General features: G+C 43.8%; 1 protein-coding gene across 1 annotated transcript in view; it reads left to right on the top strand.

Annotated features, from left to right (window-relative positions):
• The window catches only part of MUTYH (mutY DNA glycosylase), a 132,273-nt gene that overhangs the window by 41,271 nt on the left and 65,902 nt on the right, over positions 1 to 25,100 (top strand). The window contains exons 5-8 of the mRNA XM_069232833.1: positions 626 to 699; positions 4,941 to 4,982; positions 7,667 to 7,738; positions 18,622 to 18,735. Coding sequence (XP_069088934.1) covers positions 626 to 699; positions 4,941 to 4,982; positions 7,667 to 7,738; positions 18,622 to 18,735 — 302 coding nt within the window. The remainder of the gene's footprint in view (positions 1 to 625; positions 700 to 4,940; positions 4,983 to 7,666; positions 7,739 to 18,621; positions 18,736 to 25,100) is intronic.

Raw genomic sequence — 25,100 nt, 5'->3', positions numbered from 1 at the left:
TCTTTGATGTGTACAACACTAACAACATTAGTAGGCCGGATGATTTTCATTGAACATAAGTAGCTCTTATTATTAAAAAGGATGGAGACACCTGTACTAGATGGTATGATGCGTCTGTCCTGGATGAATATATCAGGCTACGTCCCATAGGTGGCAGGTGCAAGACTGCTGCGGATGGGTTGGGCTGCATCCTGGATGTTGAAAAGCACCTTCCTGTGTGGAAGGTAGAATGTTAAGTGGTTTTCTAAGGCAGGGGTCATCTAAGGTGTTTTCTATGGAGGCTGCTTTCTCTCAGAGGTTACAGGTAGCTTTCTCTAGACGAGCTGTATCCAGATGCTTTAATAGCTGCTTTGAGTTTCTTCTCTGGGCCTGAGGGTGCAAGCATTCTTTACTCTGAACCCTTGATGAAACAGAGAAAGCTGTCCAACGCTTTCCTCATTTCTGAAAATACTCTTAATTTCCGGACTATGATTCGTAATTTATCACACATTTTATTGAACAAACCAGTAAAGCAAATTTGTGGAAATACAAACTGGGCATGTGGAGAGAATGTAACCTAACAGAGGTGACCAGACTGCAGAGACTTTGCAGGTCGCTCACCTATTTTCCTTTCTCTTGCCTATAGTCTGGGTGTCGGAGATCATGCTGCAGCAGACGCAGGTCTCCACTGTAATAGCGTATTACAACGCCTGGATGAAGGTATGTGGCACCCTGCTCCTATTTGCCTTAATTACACACTGAATACATGTTATTTCTTTGTTTCACCTCACGGTACTTAATTTTGACTCAAATGAAAATTGTGTTGAACCATGTATATTTCATAGTTATAAATGTAAAAAAATATTTTACTATATTTGGCAGCAGGAGTCCTTTTCGGCTTGTTGTGGGAGGGTAAGTGCAGAATTCTACCAATATAAAAGGGAAGCACCGGTGACCTGGTGACCAGGAGAGCAGCGGGAAGGACAAGCTGTGCTGGCAGTATCACAAGAGGGCTAATCTCTGGACCAGTGTGCCATGGAGAGACCAGCCTAGGCATCCAGTGTGGGAGAAAAAGCATCAGGGAAGCCAGGCTCTGCAGCCAGTGTTAAACAGTTGAGATTGTGAATGGCCAGACTCTGTCTTCATTGTATCAGGGAGAGACCCTGAGAGGTCAAGTTCTGTATTGAGGGTGCCAGGAGTGAGACCCTTAAATCCGTGCCCTGTAGCCTCAGTGAGTAGAAAAGCACTATAAGGTCACACTCTGAGAGTGCAGAATCAGCCGGGGCAGGCTTTGCTGCTAGTGTAAGAAGAGAAATGCTATGAGAGGCCAGAGTCAGTTGTCAAAATAGCTGGACAGACTCCTTGATCGCTGCCCATCCTGTCACCAGGGTTTCTGCATTGAAGCCAAGCTGGTGAGGAAAGGCTCCTGGAGCTCATTATAATTCCCCATCCGTACCTGTGACATATCGACAGCACATGCTCTGGGAGTATTTGCGTGAAGGAGTCACCGAGCCCACCTGTAGGGGATGGTGCTAGTAATGAGGAAGTTCTCTTTTGGAGATGACACAGTCTTCACTCATTCTGTAATGATTGAGGAGATGAGATAGGAGAAAGAGGCCTGACCCGCTCCACATTCACTGAGTGGTATCTAGCAGGTTGGGGATCAGTCTGGAATCTACAGACGGTTGAAAGGTCAGTATCTGTGTCAGGGTTGATGGGTGTGTTCTGTTATGATGACAATATGAACCCCTTTACAATGAGTTTGACCTAAAAACCTCATAGAAAGTAACCACTTTTAGACCTCATGGCCAGAATGTTTTGAGATATTTAAGGGTTTGTATGAGATATCCACAGTAGAGGTTGTGGGTTGAGAAGGTGAACCTGACTATCTTGTCACACCAAGCCATCCGTCTCACGGTTCTTGGGGACAACAGACCCTCTGCTAGTTGTAAGTTTACAGTTTTGTAAAGCTATAATACTGTAGTGCTGAACAAAACTCATAAACCTTACTCTATAAAAAAATATCTGAATAGAGTTAAAACTGAAGCAAGTCATAAAAGCATAAATAGTAAAAATCAATAAATAAAATACTAAACAAATACTATGAACTTATGAACACAGTTTTCTAATACTTGCACATCAGTAAATAGTTCTGTTTTTTTCTACTATACCAGCCACGGGGGCAGCTACAAAGACTGTTAGATAAAATAAAATCCCAAAACAGTGAAACATTTGTGTGAAGGGCACAGAGTCTCTGGCCTTCTGGTGTGACATTGGTAGACCATTTTGGCCTTTTAGTAATGAGAGAGACTGATCTTTTAAAAATCTAATGTTTTTCATCTTGTGTACATCACTGCTGCCAATGCCACGATCTCCATCAGACATCTTTATTTTCTCTTGGGCTGGTAAAAACCAGGCAGCTGATCATAGATATTAAGCAGGCCTCTAGTAGGAGTAATAGAGGCTTTGACAAAGATAGGTGATGTTCTATGTTCCTATTTGGCAGCTCTCACCAGGGTCACAGGGTGTTTTTAAGGAAGTCGACATACAAACCCAGCACTGCTTTCCCCCTGAGTTAAGTTAAGGCAAAAGCATAGCCTGGACTCCTCTCTGGAGGTAAAAGCAGACGCAGTCATTGGAAGGTTGCATATTTCAGCTAGCCTTTTTTTCTTTGCTTTTTGGTTTGAATTTAATGCAGTAGAAAAGCTAATACTCAACGGCAAACATTATACATTAGAAACAGAATATATTGGGCCTCATTCTGAGGCTGGCGGGCGGCAGTAGCCGCCCACCTGGCGGGAACCGCCAAATGGCCGCTCCGCGGTCGAAAGACCGCGGAGGCCATTCTGGTTTTCCCGCTGGGCTGGCGGGCGACCGCCAGAAGGCCGCCCGCCAGCCCAGCGGGAAACCCCTTCCCACGAGGAAGCCGGCTCCGAATGGAGCCGGCGGAGTGGGAAGGTGCGACGGGTGCAGTTGCACCCGTCGCGAATTTCAGTGTCTGCACAGCAGACACTGAAATTCTTTGTGGGGCCCTCTTACGGGGGCCCCTTCAGTGCCCATTGGCATGGGCACTGCAGGGGCCCCACGACACCCCATACCGCCATCCTGTTCCTGGCGGGCGAACAGCCAGGAACAGGATGGCGGTATGGGGTGTCGGAATCCCCATGACGGCGCAGCAAGCTGCGCCGCCATGGAGGATTCCGTCGGGCAGCGGAAAACCGGCGTGAGACCGCCGGTTTTCCTCTTCTGACCGCGGCCAAACCGCCGCAGTCAGAATGCCCTGCGGGGTACCGCCAGCCTGTTGGCGGTGCTCCCGCCGAACCGACCGCCGGGGTCGGAATGACCCCCATTGTGTGCCTCAGACGAAGGACAAAAAAGAAAGACCTTAGCTTTACCAAGAAAAAAAGGCAAAGCTCTCACACATAAATATACAAAAGTGTTTTTTTTTTTTAATTTAAATATAATAAGCAATTATTTATTCATTTTGTGTAAGAATATTAGGTCATATTGCATCAAAATTAGGTAGTAGGTTCTTCCTGCAAGTTGAATCTTCTCCTAATTAAGCCATGTAAGTTATTCTCATCATCCGTTCCTAAAGTTGCAAATTTAGACTCGGAGAAAGTCCACAGGATTTAGTATGGACGATCAGAACAGGAGTGTGGTCTTTATGTCCAAGTGCCTCTAACCACAACTTGATTGGCACCTTGATGTATATCGTAGTGAAAAGCCTTTGCCTACAGCAACCCAAATATCTTCGTCCTTCCCTGAACATTTCAGATACTGAAAAAAAAACCCTCAGGAACAAAGACACTCTCATGCTTGAAGCTAAAAATTGGAGCATTTTGCAGCAACATCTCAGTCCTCAGCAACTCCTCTCTTTTGGAAGCCATTGGCTGCAGATCTGTGATTACCCAAGGACCAACCACAGTTTCAATGAAGGCTAGACACCCATCTACTTGTGATGCGTTCTCTTTTTGTGAAAAGATCACCCATCGACTCTACTTGCTAACACCTTGATAGTAGAAATTATTTTTATGAAAATGGAAAAATAAATTTGCATAATGCATTGTTTATAAGCAAAAATGCAATCTTCATTGAATTCATGCTTTAAGCATTGTTGCATAATTTTCTCACTTCACCCCGCTCCCGAAGGAATCGAGCATCGCATCTGGCCGTTCAAGCCTTTCCCTCGTCCCAAACCCCAATATTATTTCTGCAAGAAAAATCCAATTTTTATTTTTTCTGCTAAATTGCTATAGTTTTCAAACATGGATGGTGATATTTAATGTTTTTTGTTTCAATAATTTCCAATCAATTTTTGTTTTGTTTTGTTTTGTTTTAGTTGCTACCTGTAGCAGTCACCAGCAGCCCGTTCGAAGCATGTGCTGTGAGCTGCCCACCACCCAGCACTTGCAGTTTGACAGTATATTTAGCTTTTTGCGTTGCCTGGAGGGGTATATTGTACTAGGTCCTAATGACAAAGATTTGGCGTTGGCCAACCATAGACCACCGAGCTCATTAGCACATATGTATGTTCCCCATGTTAGGGAGAGATTCTTTTTGCAAGGGTTGTCAATTTAGAACCACTGGCCACACTTGAGGTGTGTCTGCTAGAAGTGCCCGTGCACAGGACCAGTGACCCTGTAATAGTATGGAAGAGAAAGGGTTGGTACATCTTTTTGTATGCCCTCTGCCTCAGTTCTTCCTTAAAAGGCAGGTGTCCACTTCAGCACTAGTGGACTTCTGACTAGCTTAGGTCCAATAATATGCTGCTGGATTCAGCAACCTTGTTTTAGTGGATGCCTTACACATGCACACATCTACACATCTTCACATGCAGTGTTGCAATGTTGTACATAAACAGAATTGTACAATGACGTCACGTCTGTTTTTGATGTTAGAAGTGCAATTTGTGAACAAGCGTCCTTCATTAATAAAGATACTTTATGTTTTCAATTTAGAAATGGCCAACCCTACAGGATCTTTCAAAAGCATCATTGGAGGTAAGAGCTATCCAAGAATGTTGCTACTGCGTGAATTAAAGGAGAACATGTGGTTGAGGATGGAGTAAGGGATGCGAGGTTCACATAAGGTCTTGTATTTTGTGTTAAAATTGGAATTTCTGGTCATCCCAAAAAGCAATATAGTTAATTAACAAGATAGAAAATGAGTTGATTTGTACACCTTTCTGCAACAAGTGTAACTTGTTTCAAAATGCTCAGAAATAACCTGACATGTTAGCTCAAAGCAGAAAAAAATAAAATCATATTTTTTAGATGACTTGAAAGAAGGCTGCTGTTGTGTAGAAGGCAGTAGGGTGGGTTGGGAGGTCTGCTTTCATCGTGGACTGACCTGGTGTGAAGTCTAAAAGATTAAGCGAGTCAACAGACGTTTTAAGTTGCATAGTCAGCCCCTTTCCTAATAGTTTAGTGATATATGTGAGTAGAGATGTAGATCTAAAATTAAATGGGTGGTCAAGGTTGACGACACTTTTTTAAAAGTGATCTGATGTTGGCTGTTTTCAAGTCAACAGGAATTTGATTTGTTACAAGAGAGGAATTTGTAGTAGACTGATTGGTAGATCTCCTGATGCTCCAAACTGGCAGGTTTTCAGCTCTATTTAGTGGTTGGGGGAACTGCTGAGTTTGTGCTGGTGGAGCCTCTATTGTGCAAAGTATTGGGGACCCAGGAAAGGAAAATCACAATGACCCTAAATTATAGAGAGAAAACTCCCTTCATGTCAAAGCTCTTGTTCTCTTTCTTTCTAAGAAACAAACCCCTTTGTGTGTGATTGTCTTTTGAGATTGAAAAAAGAATGCCACGTCGGCAGCAAGACCATAGGGCACACCTGGCATTTTGTTTTGGTGAAGATACATCAGCCACGCTGGCCAGTGTCCTTTGGCAAAATGTTTTTCCACAACCAAGCAGTATTCGTGGTAGCATCCTGCAGCTATGGTGTGGCGGGAAATCCACTTGCTCTTTGTCATGGCTCACTAACATAGAAGTATCTATTTTTATTTTTTTCAAAAGCCCTTATGATCTCGTGAGTCATCCAGTTTCTTTCCAAAAGCAAGTTTGTGTGTATGTTCTGCTCCTGTAATGAGAGGGTGGCCTGCTTATAAACCATTGCACTTCTGATATATTTATATTCATGTCCTAGAGATTTTGTTACGTGATGATTGATACGTACATGCCAACCTTTGCTATGGAAATACATTTAAAGGAATTTAGGAAAGGTTAAGTGAAAAAGCCAAAATGTTACCAGAGTGTGAAGATTTGGCATGCTTGCAGTTAAGATATGATAACTGTTGGTGGTCGACTAGGGCCAAGCGCATCAAGATTTGCTATATTCTTGCTTGTTGCATTAATGTGGTCGGTACCAAGGATGTTTAATTATAAATTGGCATAGTTCCGACCCTGTCAAATTCACTGCCCCCCACTCCCTCCTCATTTGGAGTTGGGAAGACCAAGAAGTTTCGGACGGCAGAGCCTCTGCTTGCTCTGGCATTAGTTAGCCTTGTCCCAGGAGCCCATTGATCCCAAGGGTGCTGGGCCACAGCGAGAACCCCCTCCCCAGGACAGCCATTTAAGCTATGGTGGTCCCAGACAGGAAAATATCCCTCAGGGATACAAGAAAGCTTCCTGGATGTCAAGGATACTTACAATTTTGGTGTTTTAGTCTACAGAACAAAAACAAATGCCAAGTAGGCATCATCAACATGGCCGTAACAAAAGTGTACTGAGCACATAGGTCTCCGCCAGTCGGGCAGAGAACTCTCAAAAAGGTGGTCAAAAGATCAGGGTCCCCGCTGTCTCATCGGGCCATCTGCTAAGCTTAACATCACCATGCTAGTCATTAGCATTTACATTAGAATCACAACAGTGGCCCTGTTTTGAACCCAGCCAAGGAGTTTACCCTGCAAATTTGATCCTTAGATGGGCAGTCCAGAGGTAGCAAGCACTGTGCACTGTGAGTCTCAAATTTGTGTCATCAGGCTTAGTGAAATTCTGATATAATTATGAAATAGGGACACAGGCTGTGGTCCACGGCAGGCACGTGTTAAAGAGCATGAACCATTTGAAAACATTATGCTTACTCCTTATATTTTACAAGAACTAACTGAAGGTCTAGGTTAAAACTTGTGTGTCCTCCAGAGCGACGCTAGGTTAAAGGTGATAAATGCTTTTAATCAGGGAGAAGAAGAAGAAGCTATGAGAGGATGCGAGGAGAGTAGCCGTGTCTAGGAAACAGTCTTCCTGCCCCATCCTCTCCTCGCCTGAGTTCAGCTGCTCCATCTGATGTCCTGCCGATTTATGATTTCATTGGTACTCCCACGTTAAATTAGTAGAGGGCATTTGGAGCATTCCAGCTGCTCAGTCTTTGAATTTGTACCTGACATTCTTTTTTTTATCTCTAAACTATTAAGGTTTAGGGTGCTGCCCATTGTATGCATTATTTTTACCTCTTTTCCCTATTTTAGGCCATAGTAGGATATCTTTGTTTCCATTTTAATAATTTTTATTATATAATGTTATTGAATGTGGAGTTTGTATGATAAATCTTCATATTTCCTACATTGATTTTCATTTGCAATTAGTCACCAAGCCCTCATTGAGTGTTGGAAGACTGAATTAATGATTGATTTAAGGATGACACTGATTTGAATTTGTATGTTCTCTTTCACAGGAAGTGAATCAGTTGTGGGCTGGCCTTGGCTACTATTCCAGAGGGAAACGGTTGCACGCAGGGGCGCAGAAGGTTTTCTTATATTTTTTCTCTTGCTGCTACACATTAGTTGGTGTTTATGTGTGGGTTGCCTGACTGCAGAACTTCAACAGCAGACCATAAAGTGCACACAAATGAAATTGCCTTCACCTAAGTGTCTAAAGAAATAGTGTGGCATTTTTGCTTTTAAATCTCGTGCCATAAAGAGCCGTGCCACCAGCTACTTCACTGTTTTAGCTTAATTAGATTGTTGAATTCTGTGTAATGAGTGCATTGTTTGTTTATCCATTTAATTTATTTATTTAGAGTTCTTAAACATCTGGCTTGGACTGTGAGGAAACATGACACTTTATATACAGCCAGGCACCACATACAACAGCTACTGAATATAACTATAATTCCATCAGTGTGGTGGAGGAGATCAGTTACTTTGAGTATAGCACAGAATTAGACTCAGATTCTTACACTACAGGCAACTGGCAGATGAAGTGTTTTCTGAAATGAATGGGGAGGTTTGCCTCCCTACATCAGGGATTAGGGGGAGCATGGTAGCCATGTGGGCCAGGGTGCAATTTCCTTTTGACCAGAGGTCAGGATCTTTAAGGGGCAGATCATGTGTTTATTTCTTCGGCGCCTATTTTCCCTTCTCTTTAGTAAGGACCATCATTCATTTGTGGAATTATAGGTGGGTAACACCGCTTCAATTCACCGACAACACACAACCGTTTATTATATCTCCAATTTTGGAAAACGAATCATTTCTAAAAATATTGCTTCTAACGGCTAAAATTCTGTATGGCAGACAACTTCCTTGTACTTAACCCTCATAATGAAAATGTCACTTACTCAGTGTACATCTGTTCGTGGCATTAGTCGCTGCAGATTCACATGTTTGGCACAGTCCGCTGCCTGGTGTTGGGCTCGGAGTATTACAAGTTGTTTTTCTTCGAAGAAGTCTTTTTGGTCACGGGACCGAAGGACTCCTCCCTCCTCGGCTCCATTGCGCATGGGCGTCGACTCCATCTTAGATTGTTTTCCCCGCAGAGGGTGAGGATGGAGTTGTTTGGTATAAATAGTGCCCATGCAATGGAGTGAATATGTATGTACGTTAAGAGTTTCTAATAATTATTTACAAATGTTCAGATGTTTAAGATTTATGATCTACTTCTAAACGGCTACAGGCTTCCCGGGGAGGTGGGAGGGTACATGTGAATCTGCAGCGACTAATGCCACGAACAGATGTACACTGGGTAAGTGACATTTTCAGTTCGATGGCATATGTTGCTGCAGATACACATGTTTGGCATAGACTATAAAGCAGTTACCTCCCCTAAAAGCGGTGGTTTAGCCTGTAGGAGTTGAAGTAGTTTGGAATAATGTTCTTAGTACAGCTTGGCCCACTGTAGCTTGTTGTGCATTTAGTACGTCTACACAGTAGTGTTTAGTAAACGTATGAGGCGTAGACCAGGTTGCAGCCTTACATATTTCGCTCATAGGAATGTTTCCTAGAAAGGCCATTGTAGCACCTTTCTTTCTGGTTGAGTGTGCCTTTGGTGTAATAGGCAATTCTCTTTTGGCTTTAAGATAGCATGTTTGAATGCATCTGACTATCCATCTAGCAATGCCTTGTTTAGAGATTGGATTTCCTATGTGTGGTTTTTGAAAAGCTATGAACAGTTGTTTTGTTTTCCTGATTAGCTTTGTTCTGTCAATGTAATACATTAGTGCTCTTTTGATGTCTAATGTATGTAGTGCCCTTTCAGCCACAGAATTTGGTTGTGGGAAGAACACTGGCAATTCTACTGTTTGATTTAAATGGAATGGTAAGATTACTTTTGGCAGAAATTTTGGATTTGTTCTTAGAACTATTTTATTGTTGTGTATTTGAATAAATGGTTCTTGTATGGTAAATGCCTGTATTTCACTTACTCTTCTGAGGGATGTGATTGCAATGAGAAATGCGACCTTCCAGGTTAGATATTGCATTTCACAGGAATGCATGGGTTCGAAAGGTGGACCCATGAGTCTTGTTAAGACGATGTTAAGATTCCATGAAGGAACTGGTGGTGTTCTTGGTGGTATTATTCTTTTTAGCCCTTCCATGAATGCTTTAATAACTGGTATTCTAAATAGAGACGATGAATGAGTAGTTTGTAGGTAAGCAGATATTGCTGCGAGGTGTATTTTTATAGATGAAAAAGCGAGATTTGCTTTTTGCAAATGTAGTAAGTATCCTACTATGTCTTTAGTAGAGGCATGTAATGGTTGTATTTGATTGGCATGGCAGTAGTAAACAAATCTTTTCCACTTAGATGCATAGCAGTGTCTAGTGGAAGGTTTTCTAGCTTGTTTTATGACCTCCATGCATTCTTGTGTGAGGTCTAAGTGTCCAAATTCTAGGATTTCAGGAGCCAAATTGCCAGATTCAATGATGCTGGGTTTGGATGCCTGATCTGTTGTTTGTGTTGTGTTAACAGATCTGGCCTGTTGGGTAGTTTGACATGCGGTACTAGTGAAAGGTCTAGTAGAGTTGTATACCAAGGTTGTCTTGCCCATGTGGGTGCTATCAGTATGAGTTTGAGTTGGTTTTGACTCAACTTGTTTACTAGATATGGAAGGAGAGGGAGAGGGGGAAAAGCGTACGCAAATATCCCTGACCAACTCATCCATAGAGCATTGCCTTGTGATTCGCGGTGTGGGTACCTGGATGCGAAGTTTTGGCATTTTGAGTTTTCTTTTGTTGCGAACAAATCTATCTGGGGTGTTCCCCAAATTTGAAAGTACTTGTTCAGAACTTGGGGGTGAATTTCCCATTCGTGGACTTGTTGGTGGTCTCGCGAAAGGTTGTCTGCTAGTTGGTTTTGTATTCCTGGAATAAATTGTGCTATTAGGCGAATGTTGTTGTGAATCGCCCACTGCCAAATTTTTTGTGTTAGGAGGCACAATTGTGTTGAGTGTGTTCCTCCTTGTTTGTTTAAATAATACATTGTTGTCATGTTGTCTGTTTTGACAAGAATGTATTTGTGTGTTATTATGGGTTGGAAGGCTTTTAACGCTAGAAATACTGCTAACAGTTCTAGGTAATTGATATGAAATTTTGTTTCGTGTATATCCCATTGTCCTTGAATGCTGTGGTGATTGAGGTGTGCTCCCCACCCTGTCATGGAAGCATCTGTTGTTATAACGTATTGAGGCACTGGGTCCTGAAATGTCCGCCCTTTGTTTAAATTTTTGCTGTTCCACCATAGAAGCGAGAGGTATGTTTGGCGGTCTACCAACACCAGATTTTGAAGTTGACCCTGTGCCTGTGACCATTGTGATGCTAGACACTGTTGTAAGGGTCGCATGTGTAGTCTTGCGTTTGGGACAATGGCTATGCATGATGACATCATGCCTAGAAGTTTTAGCACATGTTTTGCTTGTATCTTTTGGTTTGGAAACATAGCACTTATTACCTTGTGGAATGCCTGCACTCTTTGTGGACTTAGAGTGGCAATTCCTTTTGATGTGTTGATGGTTGCTCCTAGATATTGTTGTGTTTGACACGGTTCTAGGTGTGATTTTGTATAGTTGATGGAAAACCCCAGTTTATGAAGGGTTTGTATGACAAATGTGGTGTCGTTTGCGCATTTTTTTACTGTGTTGGTCTTGATTAGCCAATCGTCTAGGTAAGGGAACACATGTATCTGTTGTCTCCTGATGTGTGCTGCTACTACTGCTAGACATTTTGTGAACACTCTTGGTGCAGTTGTTATTCCGAATGGCAACACCTTGAATTGGTAATGTATTCCTTTGAATACGAACCGTAGGTACTTTCTGTGAGAAGGGTGTATTGGTATATGAAAGTACGCATCCTTTAGGTCTAATGTGGTCATGTAATCTTGCTGTTTGAGCAGTGGAATGATGTCTTGTAGTGTGACCATGTGAAAATGGTCCGATATGATGTAGGTATTTAGTGTCCTGAGATCTAATATTGGTCTTAATGTTTTGTCTTTATTTGGAATTAGAAAGTACAGGGAGTAAACTCCTGTGTTTTTTTGTTGTACTGGTACTAACTCTATTGCATCCTTTTGCAGTAGTGCTTGAACTTCTAGTCCTAAAAGTTCTAAATGTTGTGGTGACATTTTGCGTGTTTTGGGGGGGATGTTTGGTGGGAAGTTGTGGAATTCTATGCAATAGCCATGTTGGATTATTGCTAATACCCAATTGTCTGTTGTAATCTGTTGCCAAGATTGGTAGAATTGGCTTAGTCTTCCCCCCACTGGTGTTGAGTGAAGGGGTTGCGTGACTTGAAAGTCACTGTTTAGGTGGAGGTGTTTTTGGAGTCTGGAATCTTCCCCTACTCCTTGGGAATTGACCCCCCTGATATCCCCTGAAACCTCCCCTTTGGAAGGAACCCTGATATGGTGTGGTTCTTGTTTGTTGGCTGGTGGTGTCTTTGGGTTGGCCACGAAACCCCCCTCTAAATGGAGTTTTTCTGAAAGAGCCTCTGCTCTGCGGGGAGTAGAGTGCGCCCATGGCCTTGGCCGTGTCTGTGTCCTTTTTAAGTTTTTCAATGGCTGTATCCACTTCAGAGCCAAAAAGTTGTTTCTCGTTGAAGGGCATATTAAGGACAGCCTGCTGGATTACAGGTTTGAAGCCTGAAGTGCGTAGCCAAGCGTGTCTCCTTATGGTGACAGCAGTGTTGACTGTTCTTGCTGCAGTATCGGCTGCGTCTAGTGAAGAGCGGATTTGATTGTTTGAGATCGTTTGTCCCTCTTCCACTATTTGCTGCGCCCTTTTTTGGTATTCCTGGGGAAGATGGTCTACGAGAAGTTGCATCTCGTCCCAGTGTGCGCGGTCATATCTGGCCAGCAGCGCTTGTGAATTTGCGATGCGCCACTGGTTGGCTGCCTGTGATGCTACTCTTTTCCCTGCCGCATCAAATTTTCGGCTTTCTTTGTCCGGAGGTGGGGCGTCGCCAGATGTATGTGAATTTGCTCTCTTGCGAGCTGCCCCTACTACCACGGAGTCAGGTGGTAACTGCGAAGTAATAAACACTGGGTCTGTGGGTGGTGGTTTGTATTTCTTATCCACCCTTGGGGTGATGGCTCTTGATTTTACGGGCTCTTCATAAATTTGTTTTGCGTGCCGTAACATCCCTGGTAGCATTGGGAGACATTGATATTGGCTGTGTGTAGCCGAGAGGGTGTTAAATAAAAAATCATCCTCTATAGGATCGGAATGCAGTTGGACATTGTGGAATTCTGCTGCCCTAGCCACCAGTTGCGAGTATGAGGTACTGTCCTCTGGCGGTGACGGCTTTGTGGGGTATGACTCGGGATCATTGTCCGGCACTGGGGTGTCATACAGGTCCCAAGCGTCTTGATCCTGATTGTCATGACTTATGGTAGTTTGCGCTGGTGAGTGCATTTGTGGCGGTGTTTGTGCCGGCGATGCCTGTGGTGGAGAGGGCGGAGGCGTGACTTTTTTAACCACTTTGGCTTGTGGTTGTGCGTCATCCTTTGGAAGTCCGATCCTTCTTTTCCTCATGATTGGGGGAAGGGTTGATATCTTCCCTGTGTCGTGCTGGATGGACAGTCTCTTTTGTGTGTAGTCCGATTCTACACTTTGGAGCTCTTGTCCAAATCTGTGCATTTGGCCACTTATTCCTTGTTCCTCTGAGTAGGATGAAGGTGTGGTATTTTTCGGCGCCGAGAGAGAATCTTTTTTCGGTTTCGGCACCGACAGAATTTTTGTTCCTTTCGGCATGGATTCTCGGTGCCGATGTTTTTCGGTGCCGGTATCTTGTTTTTGTCTCTCGGAGCCGCTTTCTCGGCTCCTAGGTTGCTCCATGGCGGTCCCTCGACCGGAGTCGGGTGTCTTCGCTATGGGCGTGCCCTTTTTCGGCGCCTTCGACGGGTCGCCTGTTTTATGGGTCGAGCCATGGCCTGTTGGCAGTGGCGTCCCCTGGGCTTTCGGTTTGTCGATGGATTTACTTTTCGACGTCTTACTCACAGTTTGTTGCTGTTGTTCGACGTCGGAGTCTCCGGATTCTGATTCCGGAACCGAGAATGTTTCCTCTTCCTCGTCGAAACGTTGTTTTGTCGACGTGGACGCCATTTGTTGACGCCTGGCTCTTCGGTCCCGGAGTGTTTTTCTGGACCGGAAGGCTCGACAGGCTTCACAGGTATCCTCCTTGTGCTCGGGGGACAAGCACAAGTTACAGACCAAGTGCTGATCTGTATAAGGATACTTACTGTGACATTTTGGGCAGAAACGAAACGGGCTCCGTTCCATCGGCTTCGATGTCGCACGCGGTCGGGCCGACCAGGCCCCGATGGGGGATCGAAACTACCCCAAAGTCTTCCGATGATCGGTGTCGATGTACCTAACTATCCCGATACCGAACGGAACAATACCGACGCTTTCTTCCGAGATTCTGACTAACTTTCCGAACCGAAACACGGAGCGAAAAGGAATACGTCCGAACCCGACAGCGGAAAAAAACAATCTAAGATGGAGTCGACGCCCATGCGCAATGGAGCCGAGGAGGGAGGAGTCCTTCGGTCCCGTGACCAAAAAGACTTCTTCGAAGAAAAACAACTTGTAATACTCCGAGCCCAACACCAGGCAGCGGACTGTGCCAAACATGTGTATCTGCAGCAACATATGCCATCGAACACCTGCATTACACATTATTTCTACCTCCAGCAAAAGTACCTTGACCCCCTCCTTTCTCAATGCACTTAAACGGATTGTCCTATCAACCTCCTCCACGCCAGATCCATACTGTTCACTCTAAACTGTGCACTCACACTCATTCCACACATGAACAAAGTAACCAAAGCTGCAGTCTTCTACCTAATAAAAATCCTTTATCCCAACCAAGAAACTTAGATCAGTAGTGCACTCACTATTCGAACTGGCCGGCGTACCTCTCACCCTTTAGCTCCTCAGAAAGAAGTCCTCCATTCTTCTGCCAGGCCTATACATCCCTCTAAGTAGTTCGACCACATCATCCCTACTCCAGGGTCTACATTGAATCCTGATTGAAATAAGAATTGAATTTGAAATATCTGCCTGGTCCATAAGCCATCTTTGACAATAATCCCTCTACCTTGAGGAAGTTCTAACCCTATTTTGTCTGAATGATAAGTGCTTGTGCGGCTGTAGAGGTCAAATAAAATTCTGATAGATTGGTTCCTCCTGCAAAGGTAATTTCATATATTGTTAGTCACAAGGGCCCTTGCATTGGTCGGTTTCTGTGACATTTTAATCAGTTTCCTTTGTGTTATGGTTCCTTTTAGTAGAGAATCACATTCTATTTCTTCTATCACTTTGGTTTCAAGTCTTCTGGAATCAACGAGACTTCATTTTCTGACACCATCATCTGCAACTTTCTTGGGATGGTCACTGAGGAAAACATTATTATAACAGAGTTTTCTTTTTTGGGGACAGAGTTCTTCCTCGGCCATTTAAAGAGGTATGTCTCCTCGCTGATAGGATGCACAGTGAGGGTTCTTACTTATTGATGGTTGGCCACCTAGTGTCGCCCATAGTTCAATCAATCATACATTGCGTTTTCTAATGGTTTGCATCTCATTCCTCACTTTTTTTTGTTTCCTGATGTTTAAGTCTTATTACATGAACATGTCCACTATATATGTGAATAGGAGCACAGAGAATTTATTTTGGTTTGGTGGATGCGGTGGCAAATGTTGGCAGATTGCCCGACCTCCCTAGAATGTATGCACCAATGTCTGGTGGAGGAATTCTGCCCTGGAAGGATTTTGGTTTCATGCCCTTTGTTATAATCTGGAGATTAACTTTTGGTCCTAGAAGACCAACTGGCAAATTGTTTGAGTCTGACTTGTTTAATTGTCTTGCTTGAGACCGAAAGTCCTTAAATAAACAAAATCAGAGAGCAATTTTTTTTAGCTCTCGGTGTCAACTCCAAATTCTGTTTTTCCTCAGATATTCAACATCAGACACAAACACTCAATCAACAAATTCAAAACCTAAATGTGATCCTCAGTTTAGCTGACCAACATCCACCCGACTGTCAGTGACTCAAGCAAAGTTATGAAAGATCTTAGTAAGGATAAAACAACGTTCATACAGAGCACAAGACATTAAGGGCCATATGTACGAACACTTTTTCCCATAGACACAGAATGGGTAAAAACCTTTGCTACATCTGGCCCTAAGAGTGGATCTAGGTGCAAGTGTTCCTCCCCTTGATGCTTTCAGCAAAGATGAGACTTGATGGCTTTCTTAACTTTTTCAAAGGAAGTTTAAAAAAAAAAACTACTTTTCAGGCTGGAAAGGTACCAGGTACTGAAGAAAGGACGTGATTGTTAGTTGCCCCCCACATCTTTGTGGGACCAACATTTTCTTGTTCAGTTACGAGGGAAGATGATCTCTAAACATATTTTTCAATAAGACAAGGGCATTTGGACGTATTTCAGTTGTCCGCCTTCGTTCCTTGTACTAAGTCCAGTAAATGACCTTGCCTTGACATTTTGGATAGCTAGAGTTAAAAAAAAAGCTTCTATGGGTGCTCAGAGGGTAAATGAATTGGGTGTTTGTGATCCCATTTATTCAGCCAATAAAGTAAAGTTAACGTTTTGGAATCTCTAACACAAATTCCAACATAGGTCTATATATAGGTGCGTTAATGCCATTTTCCATACATCACTTTCTTGCTGAATTCTGAAATGTGTACAACAACACGGTAGATATTACTGGCACCTGAAAATCTAAACCTCCCCAATCCAACCTCATGCTTCATTCTGCCCCAGAGTAAACCTACTCTTCTTCCTTGTCCCGCAGCCTCGGAGTACACTGAGTGGATATCAGCTAGCGGGTATTCGTCAGGACGTCCAGAAAATTGAGGGAGGACCATGTCTTACATTACTCAAAGCTGTCATGGGACTTTCCTTCACCCACTCTAATGCCATAGTCTATGGATGAAGTCGAATCGCACGTTGGGTAAAATATCTGACGCTTTCATATTACTGGTGCAAGACGTTGAGCTAATCGCACCACAAAGGTTTGCCCTACAAGTCGTCCATAGAGACCTATGTGAAATAACAATATTCCTGATTCTGAGGATTGGCTGAGTGATACTTCCACGGTTAGTAACACGTGAGTGTTACTTGTTACTTCTCTGTATTTTGTCTTCCTGAGCAAATTGTAGTTTTTGTCCTAATGTCCAGGGCAGCCATTTGCACTTGTTCTCGGCAGCACTGATTTAGGGCACTTGCCACAGTGCAGTCACTGTAGCCCAGAGTCTGTCACAACAGTGCAAGCATCTCGTACTGCCAGTGTAAGTTTGCTGAAGAAAGATGGCTGCTTTTAAGCATGTGAAAAGTCTTAGGCCTTTTTTTAGGGGCGAGCGCAAAGCGCTCTGTCCCCTGATGTAATCTCTCTTTGGGCTTCTAACCACGCCCATATCACATCAGTCCCTTACATTGGTTTGTGTGCTTGCCTTTTAAAATCCGCTTGCTTTCATTAGTTTAAGGCATGCATACGTCATGCCTTTTCCGGTGGTTAGCCCTCCTCGAGCGCACCGACCAACTACTGGAAACATACTAGGCTCCATGTTTTCTGTGTGGTTTCTGGACTACTTTTTCTCTTTATTTCGCAGCGCGATCTCGCTATGTTTTACACAGCGCAATCTCGCTCGTTTTTTTTCTTTTCCATTTAATGTGGCAAGAAACGTCTGGTTAGGAGTTTACAATGCTAATAGCTCTAACTCAACTAAATGCGAGAGCTGTTGCATTGCAAATGCTTCTTTAAATTTGGTTAAAAATTATTTTTGTAGTCTGTTTGGTTTCTGGGTTTTCTTTTGTTTGCGTGCGTTTGATTGTTTCATTATGTGTTGTTGCAAAGTTGCCAGGGCATTGCACCAAAATATAATTAAAATATTGTTAACAAAAATATTGCCCCATTGCAGTTAGCAATAATAATGGAAACTATACGCCCAGTGGGATGGGATGTTTGTTAAAGATATTTGGAAGATGATGTTTCTGCCGGGCGATATTTTTGCTAAAAATATTCTAATAAAAAAACAGACCTGATGCTGAGGCTGTAATGATGCCGTTATTAACCTTTTGACTTCTGTCGACCCCTCTGGACCATTACCGGAATTGGGGGACACCCACTGATTCATTGTTGGAAGTCGGGACCCCCAGCCTAAGCAGTTTGTATGATTTGAAACTCTTTTTTTGTTTACACTTCGAGTGAGGCCACCCCTTGTCTGTTCTATATTGTATTCTGTTTGTTTACCTGCGCTGCTACAATGAATCCAGCCAAGTAAACCAACTTCATTTTAGGCTCAGATTTCGAATCCCTTCAAATGTATAGAACATTTTTAAATTTTACATTTTGTGTGCATATATGTCTATATATCTCTATTATATATATCATTTAATTTGCTATGTAGTAGGGGATTGTGGAGGCAACTGGTGTTTGGAGTCTGAAAGTATCCCCCTAAGTATTTCTGACGCATTTGCAAAGACACCCCTACTGCTGCTTATGTTTTCATGGCTCATTTATCTTACTTACTCATTCAAATACATTCTTTGTCCTAGGTACCACATTCATCGTGTGTCTCATTTTCATCTGCCTTCCGGTGCAGGTCTGGTGCTGTTCACAACCTGTCTAGGCGTGATCTGCATTTTGCTGGGCCGCTGTTTGTTTTAAACAAGTTATGGAGTTGTTTGAATGCTTTGTGTAAAACTCACTGATAAGGAACGTCGGTTGTGAGTGTTGGGGGTAATGGCAGGGGTGATCATGTGACCTAGATAGACAAGAGATGTTATATGTTAAGAGATGGACTCTCCTCCCTCCAGTTCGACAATCAATAAGAGATGGGCACACAGAGAGGCGCTTCCTTTTCGTCAGTATCATAATCTTCTTCTGTGTAACAGGTGGTGTCAGAATTCAGAGGTCACATGCCGCGTACAGCAGTGGAGCTTCAGAAGTTGCTTCCAGGGGTTGGGCGTTATACCGCTGGAGCCATTGCCTCAATAGCATATGGGCAGGTAAGTTTGCGTGTCAGATACTCCCCTCCTCTCGCCTCCTGTCTCTTAAGAATCCCTTCCCATCTCCTCTCTCATACAACCACTTTAAAGTCCACACCATTTATCCCCTGCCTAAATGCCTCTCTGCTTCTTCCTTTGCCTATTGTCTCCGACTCCTTTGCATCCCTCCCTCTGCACTTGACGTTTTCCATCTTTCAAAATGTTTTATCTTTCTTGGCCGCTGCAAGTCATGATGAGCCTGTAAGGATTGTGTTCATTTACTCACATTTTTCATTCATCTTTGTGAGCTTCTCATAAACTGATAAAGTTGGTTTGAGCTCCAGTTGTCATGTTCCATGAATATCTGCGTCACGGATGGGGCGTAATGAGCACCCCTACAGCCCCTGTGGAGGGTTGGGGGTGTAACAGTCAGCTATCCATAAAGGAAGGCCCCCTGAGCTTGTCAGTTCAAATGTTTGGGTATTGCTAGGGTGGCCCCTAAGGTTTCCTTATGCCACCGGTCACCAACATTGGTGAGGGAGAATCCCGATTTATTTTATCCTCCTCAACATTTTTCCATTATATACTCTGTTGTCGAATGATCTTCTATCAATGATGACCCTCAAAATACCACCCATTACCAACTCTTGATAATTGGTCCTACTTATTTTTTTATATTAAATTCAAAGTTCTTAATCTTCAAACCTCTCCTGTTACTACTGCAACCTCTATGGTTGGCTTATGGAAGGTTGAAAGCCCACGGTGAGCATCTTAGAAACTAGGATGTTGTGCATGTTGCGCAAGGCGAATGATGGACCAAAATGTATAAAGAGTGTATGCATTTTGCAGGCTAAGAACAACATAATCAGCCTTAACTAATCAGTTTCCAACTCCACCTTACACTTGAAATCACATGTGTTCTGTTGCAGAAGGGATTTTCCTAGCATTCAAGTTGGCATCATTTATTAGTGCATAGCTAAGCCTGGTTTGCATATGGTTTGCATATGGTTCTCCTTCTATAGTGGTGCATCTTAGTGGAAAACAATGGGATGGAAAGGTATCTGGAGAAATGCCCTGCTGTTACGAAGTGCTGTCCCACACATTTGCATCCATCAGTTTGCCGTAGAATGTGGTTTAATGCGTTTATCGCTCTTTATATGGTCAATTCATTCTTTATTGTCCTACGGAGCCCCCAAGCGCAACATATTTGTTGACTACTTGTCTACACCATGCGTGAACCTCTGCACTTCTCTGAGCCTTATTGAAATAAACTGTGACCATCTGGCCCAAAAGGCTGATGTTAAAGATTCAAGCCCTCAAGCACACTCTTTGATAGCCCCCCAAGATGTCAGGGTTCCCAGACATTTAATATATCTTTCATGTTTTATTGGATGCCTCCTCCGTTGATTCACTAATCTTTTGTAAATAAGTTTTATTTATTTTTAAACCTCCATCAACAAATAGAACTTCTGACTTGAGCCAATATTTCATGAAGTTCTGAGGAATATGTTTTACAGTATTTATAGACCTTTTATAAAATCCCAGCCTAACACTTTCCCCTTCTTTCAAAAAGTTTGCGGTTTCTCAGCCTGCTTAGATTTTTCTTTAGAATGGTAAGTTTAACATCAACACAGTAATTAGGTTTCATTTTGAACCCTTTTCATCTTTGTCAGGCCTGTCTGAATGCGTATAATCTTGGAGTGTTTTTTTTATCTGATAGATTATCTATTTTGACAGTAACAGTTGTCTAAATAGTATTTCTAAATTAGCTATTTCTATAATTTATCTTGTACAGTACAATTTCTCTGTTTCCGGTTTCTCTGGTTTATGGTGTTGGAGATCCAGGGTCTTTACATGTTTTTGCATTTGGCCGGTTAGCAGCTTTATCAGAACATTCGGTCATATTTCTTTGTTTTTTAAAATATTGTCAGTTCTCAGTGCAAGATTATGTACTCTGGATTCACAGTTTTCTTTCCACATAGTTTTGCAGTTATCTTCATGAAACATTTTGGTTCTTCCAGTTTTCTGTGCACTTGGGTATCATGACTGTTGTGTTCTTTTTTTTTTTTTCTTTTTTTTTGTTGTTGTTGTTTTTTTGTGCTTTTTTAAACACCCATTTTATTGATGCCATAAGGATCTCTGACAACACAATGCCTCAATAAGTCAGGTGTTACTTTTACTTTACGTAACGAGTGAATTATCAACAGTAGTCAGACAGTGTACCTCCCTTTCCCCCCCCCCCCCTTTGTCAGCCCACCGCCCAAAATAATTGGGATCAGGACAAACCTTTGTGAGAGTCGCTGCCTTCTGACCGCCCTCTATAACTCCTGATTTCCACATCCAGTTGATCAACCCCAGACCGCAGTGGCTCCAAGTGTAGCCCTGTGTAATCTGCCCTCACCTGCCAAATTTTATTGTATTTCCAGGGACAACCCTGGACCACATGCAACAATCTTTCCATCCGCATGCAGTCATCTATTTTTTTTTTCCACTCCCTCACTGACAGAGGGGTTCTTGGCTTTCCAGTGTTGAGCTATATCCCGTTTGGTGACTAAAAGCACCAGTCGAAGTAATGTCCATTTATATCTGTTCTTGTCTTCATTTGTGTGGAGTAGGACAAGCTTTGAATCCTTGGGATCCTTCAGGGCAGGACCAAGTCTTGGCAGCAGAGGACAGTCATCCAGAATGAGGCAACCCTATTACACCTTTAGCCCATGTGTATGATGCCCCTCTCTTGCTTGGAGGCAAGAGAGGGACGGGATCACTCCCATCCTCCACAACCTCCGCCTGGTAAGGTAAATCCTGTGGAGGTAGTTTTACTGTATCCAACGTAATCTAGCAGCTATTACAGAGCTTCAGTGGGGACCCCATTGCCTCCGTCCACTCTTCCACCGAAGGTTCCACTATGTCAGTCTCCCAAACAGTGCGCAATGCACTAAAGGGTTTGGGCTGGTTGTTAAGCAATGAAGGGTAAAACGTTGCCACTTTATCCACTTTATGGTACCCCTATTCTCCCATCAATAATTTGCCTTCCAATTGGTTAAATTCAGGGAGATTTCCAGTGCCTTAGTATGCAGTGCAGCCAGGCCCTCCTTCCCCACAAAGGCGTCTGCTCTGTAAGTTTGCCCTCCCAACCCATCTGCATTAGGGCGGACTTTCATAACTTCAGTACCACAATGTCATCAACAAGACTGTCAGCTCTCCTAACCCACCCCCACTCCCCGCAGGAAGGAAGGAAATGGAACGGGATGCTTTGCAGGATGCATTTCTCCAATGCATACGCTGGGTCTACTTGAGTATCACTCCACCACTCATTGTCAACCAATAACTGTGTAGCTCTGTAGTATGCTTCAACATTGGCAGTCACAATTCCGCAAGGGTATGTTGATTGTTAACATTTGACTAGAGCAATGCGAGGAAAACCCTGATTCTACAGGAGGATGCGCAGCATGGAGTTCTGTTTGTGAAAGAAGGAGCGTGGGATCTCGTAGGGGTAGTTTTGTAGCTGATAGATAAAGTTCGGCAGTGATACCATTTTAAAAATGGTGTATCTACTCAGCAGTGACGGGTAGTAGGGAACAAGTTTTTATATCTGAAGAGAACCACTCCATGAATGATTGACTGTTATGCTCCCAGGCAGTTTTTGCATCCAATGTGATGTACACCCCTAGATAGCGGGACCACCTGAAGATCCACTGCCCATCAAAAGTCTTGGGGTTAGGAATTAGCCAGGAACACAGAGGACTTTGCAATGTTCAGGTGTAGGCCCAAGATCCTGCAAAATATCTTAAGCAGTTGCTTGGCTCCTGTGCCTGTAACCTTGGTGTTGGATAAGAAAATCAGGATGTCATCTGCCTATAGCGCCACACTGGCCTAGACTCCCTCCCTCCACTCAAACCCCTGCATCTGGGTGACTATCCGGAGCCACGCTGCCAAGGACTCAACTGCAATATCAAATAAGAGAGAGGACAGTGGACACCCCTTATTCGTACCCTGTTTTATTGGGAAGTTATCGGAGCAGTCACTTCCCACCCTCACTGTTGCGGTACGATTAATGTATAATCAAATGTAGGAAATAAATTTAGCCCCACAATTCAACCGTCATAACAGGGCAAACGGACAGACCCAGTTCACTGAGTCAAAGGTCTTTCCCTGATAAGCAAGCAGTATCACCACTTGGTGACCCAAAGTCCCCGCCAGCATCAAAGCATTGTGCAGGCATCTGATATTGTGTCTGCTGTCTTTCTGGGTTATTAACCCCAATTGCTCTGGGTGGACCCTATTGGCCAATGACTTTGCTATTATTTTAAAATCTAGGTAAAGGTGAGACATGGGACGATTTGAAGAGCACTTGCCCAGGGCCCTTCCTGGTTTGGAGAAAACCACCATTTCAGCCCTACAAAAGTCTGGTGGGAGGTAGCAACCTCTTTGGCCTCCCGCAGGATCACGGCCAAGGCATCCTTCAATATATGCATGTATTGTTTTTTAAACTTCAGTCAGGAGACCGTTCGGGCCCAGGGTCTTTCCCAGTTGAAGTTGAGCCAGGACTTGCAACATCTCAGCCGTGAGGTCTCCCTCCAAAGAGGCCCATTCACTCGCCAAGAGACTTTGGAGGGGTAGATCAAGGACAAACACCTTTATGAGCTCCTTCGATATTGTGGCTTGCCAAGCATATAGCCCCTGGTAATATAATGTAAATTGTTGGGCAATCAGTCAGGGATTAGTAATTTTCCCAGCAGTTCAATCTGTAAGATATGGGATCGATGTGTAATGTTGAATAGTAGAACAGAGCCTGTGAAGTAATGAGCTGGGTTAGTCACCCCACTGATAAATACGGCTTCAAGAAGCAAGCCAAAACCTCCTCGGTCCATCCGTCTGGACCTGACGTAGGAGCTGTTGGGCATGTTTCAATTCCCAATGGGCCAGTTCGTTAGAAACCTGCTGGCTCTGATTCTTGAGGGCGGAAATATGGGTTTCCAGTAGAGAAATAGACTGTGTCCGCCTCCTTTTTCTCCTGACAAATAACTGGTGGCCACTCCATAAAGAGTGGCTTTAAAAGCCTTCCCGAGTTTACCCAGGGTATCCACCTATCCCCAGCTTGAGGCAAAAAAGCCATCAATTGCCTGACCTATGTGTTCCTTATAGTGTATATCCTGCAGGCACCATGCAGTCATGCGCCATCGCATCAAGGGCGGTGGTGTTGCAGTCTGATCGGCATGTGATCTGACCGACCCCCTGGCAAATATAAGTATGAGTGACCTTGTGGGTCTGTGTCTTCAGCACAAAGAAGTAGACTAATTGGGAAAAGGAGTGATGTGCATATGAATAAAAGGTATTGTCCTCCTGCCCTGGGAGTTGTAGCCTCCATACATATTGCTTCATGGAACGGGACCAACAAGGGAGCACTTATCCTGGCTCCGATGTCCTTCCCGCCATCCATATTTTGATGTATCCATCACGCTGTTCCAGCCTCCCCTCACCACTAATAACCCCTCTGGAGCATCTGCAACTAGTCTTGTGACAGCCTCCAGATATGTCCCCAACAGTGGAGCGGGGTAGTCAGTGATCAGCGTTAGGGTTTCACCATAGAGGAGACCTTTGACCCTTGTGTATTGTCCACCTGGATCAGACCAAGTTTTCTTATGGAGGAAAGGTACCTGGCTTCTAATTAGTATTACGGTCCCCCGGCCTCTCTTGCGATCCCAGCATTGGATATTTGTCTGAAACAATATGTGGCAAGGCAGGGAGCTTTATTACCCAGCAGCTGCGTTTCTTGGAGGAGAAGTAAGTCAGCCCCATCCTCGTAGCCTGGTTAAGGACCCCCCCCCCCCTGTGTTTTATATTATCGAGCATGCCATTGATGTTCCAGGTGATGATATGGAGTTGATCAAAGGTACCCACAGGTGCGTGGTCGCTCCTCATGCATGGGAGTGTGTGTCTAGGGGTGGGAGGGTGTATAACAGTATCAACTGCAAAAATAAACAAACTGACTCAGCTCGCCTCCCCATATTGCTGTAGTATGAAATATCTATTGCAGAGTAAGATAGAGCACAACACCAGCAAGGCAATGGGACAGGCATATTCTATTCAGACCCCATGCCCCTAGCCATTGCTACCTCTGGGAAGAAAGCCAGTGGTCCCGGTTAACCAGGGTAGCTCTAGGGGTATGTGGAGGTGGTCCTCCCCAAGCTTGCTGTCAGCAAGCTGTGATTCTTTCAACTGCTTTTCAAAGGTCCTGGTGCAGGAGCATTACGTCACTGCCAACTGCACCTATTTTCCCTTCCAACATATCCCTGAATTGGTTGATGGCTGGGAGGATGAGGACCATATCAGAGGAGATCGCTGCAATCCTGGAAGCACTACCGTCCGTCGTGCCCTGGCCGGTG

The sequence above is a fragment of the Pleurodeles waltl genome, chromosome 4_2 (assembly GCF_031143425.1).
Source record: "Pleurodeles waltl isolate 20211129_DDA chromosome 4_2, aPleWal1.hap1.20221129, whole genome shotgun sequence".
Classification (NCBI taxonomy): domain Eukaryota; kingdom Metazoa; phylum Chordata; class Amphibia; order Caudata; family Salamandridae; genus Pleurodeles; species Pleurodeles waltl.
This window is presented reverse-complemented; position numbering and strand designations above follow the sequence as displayed.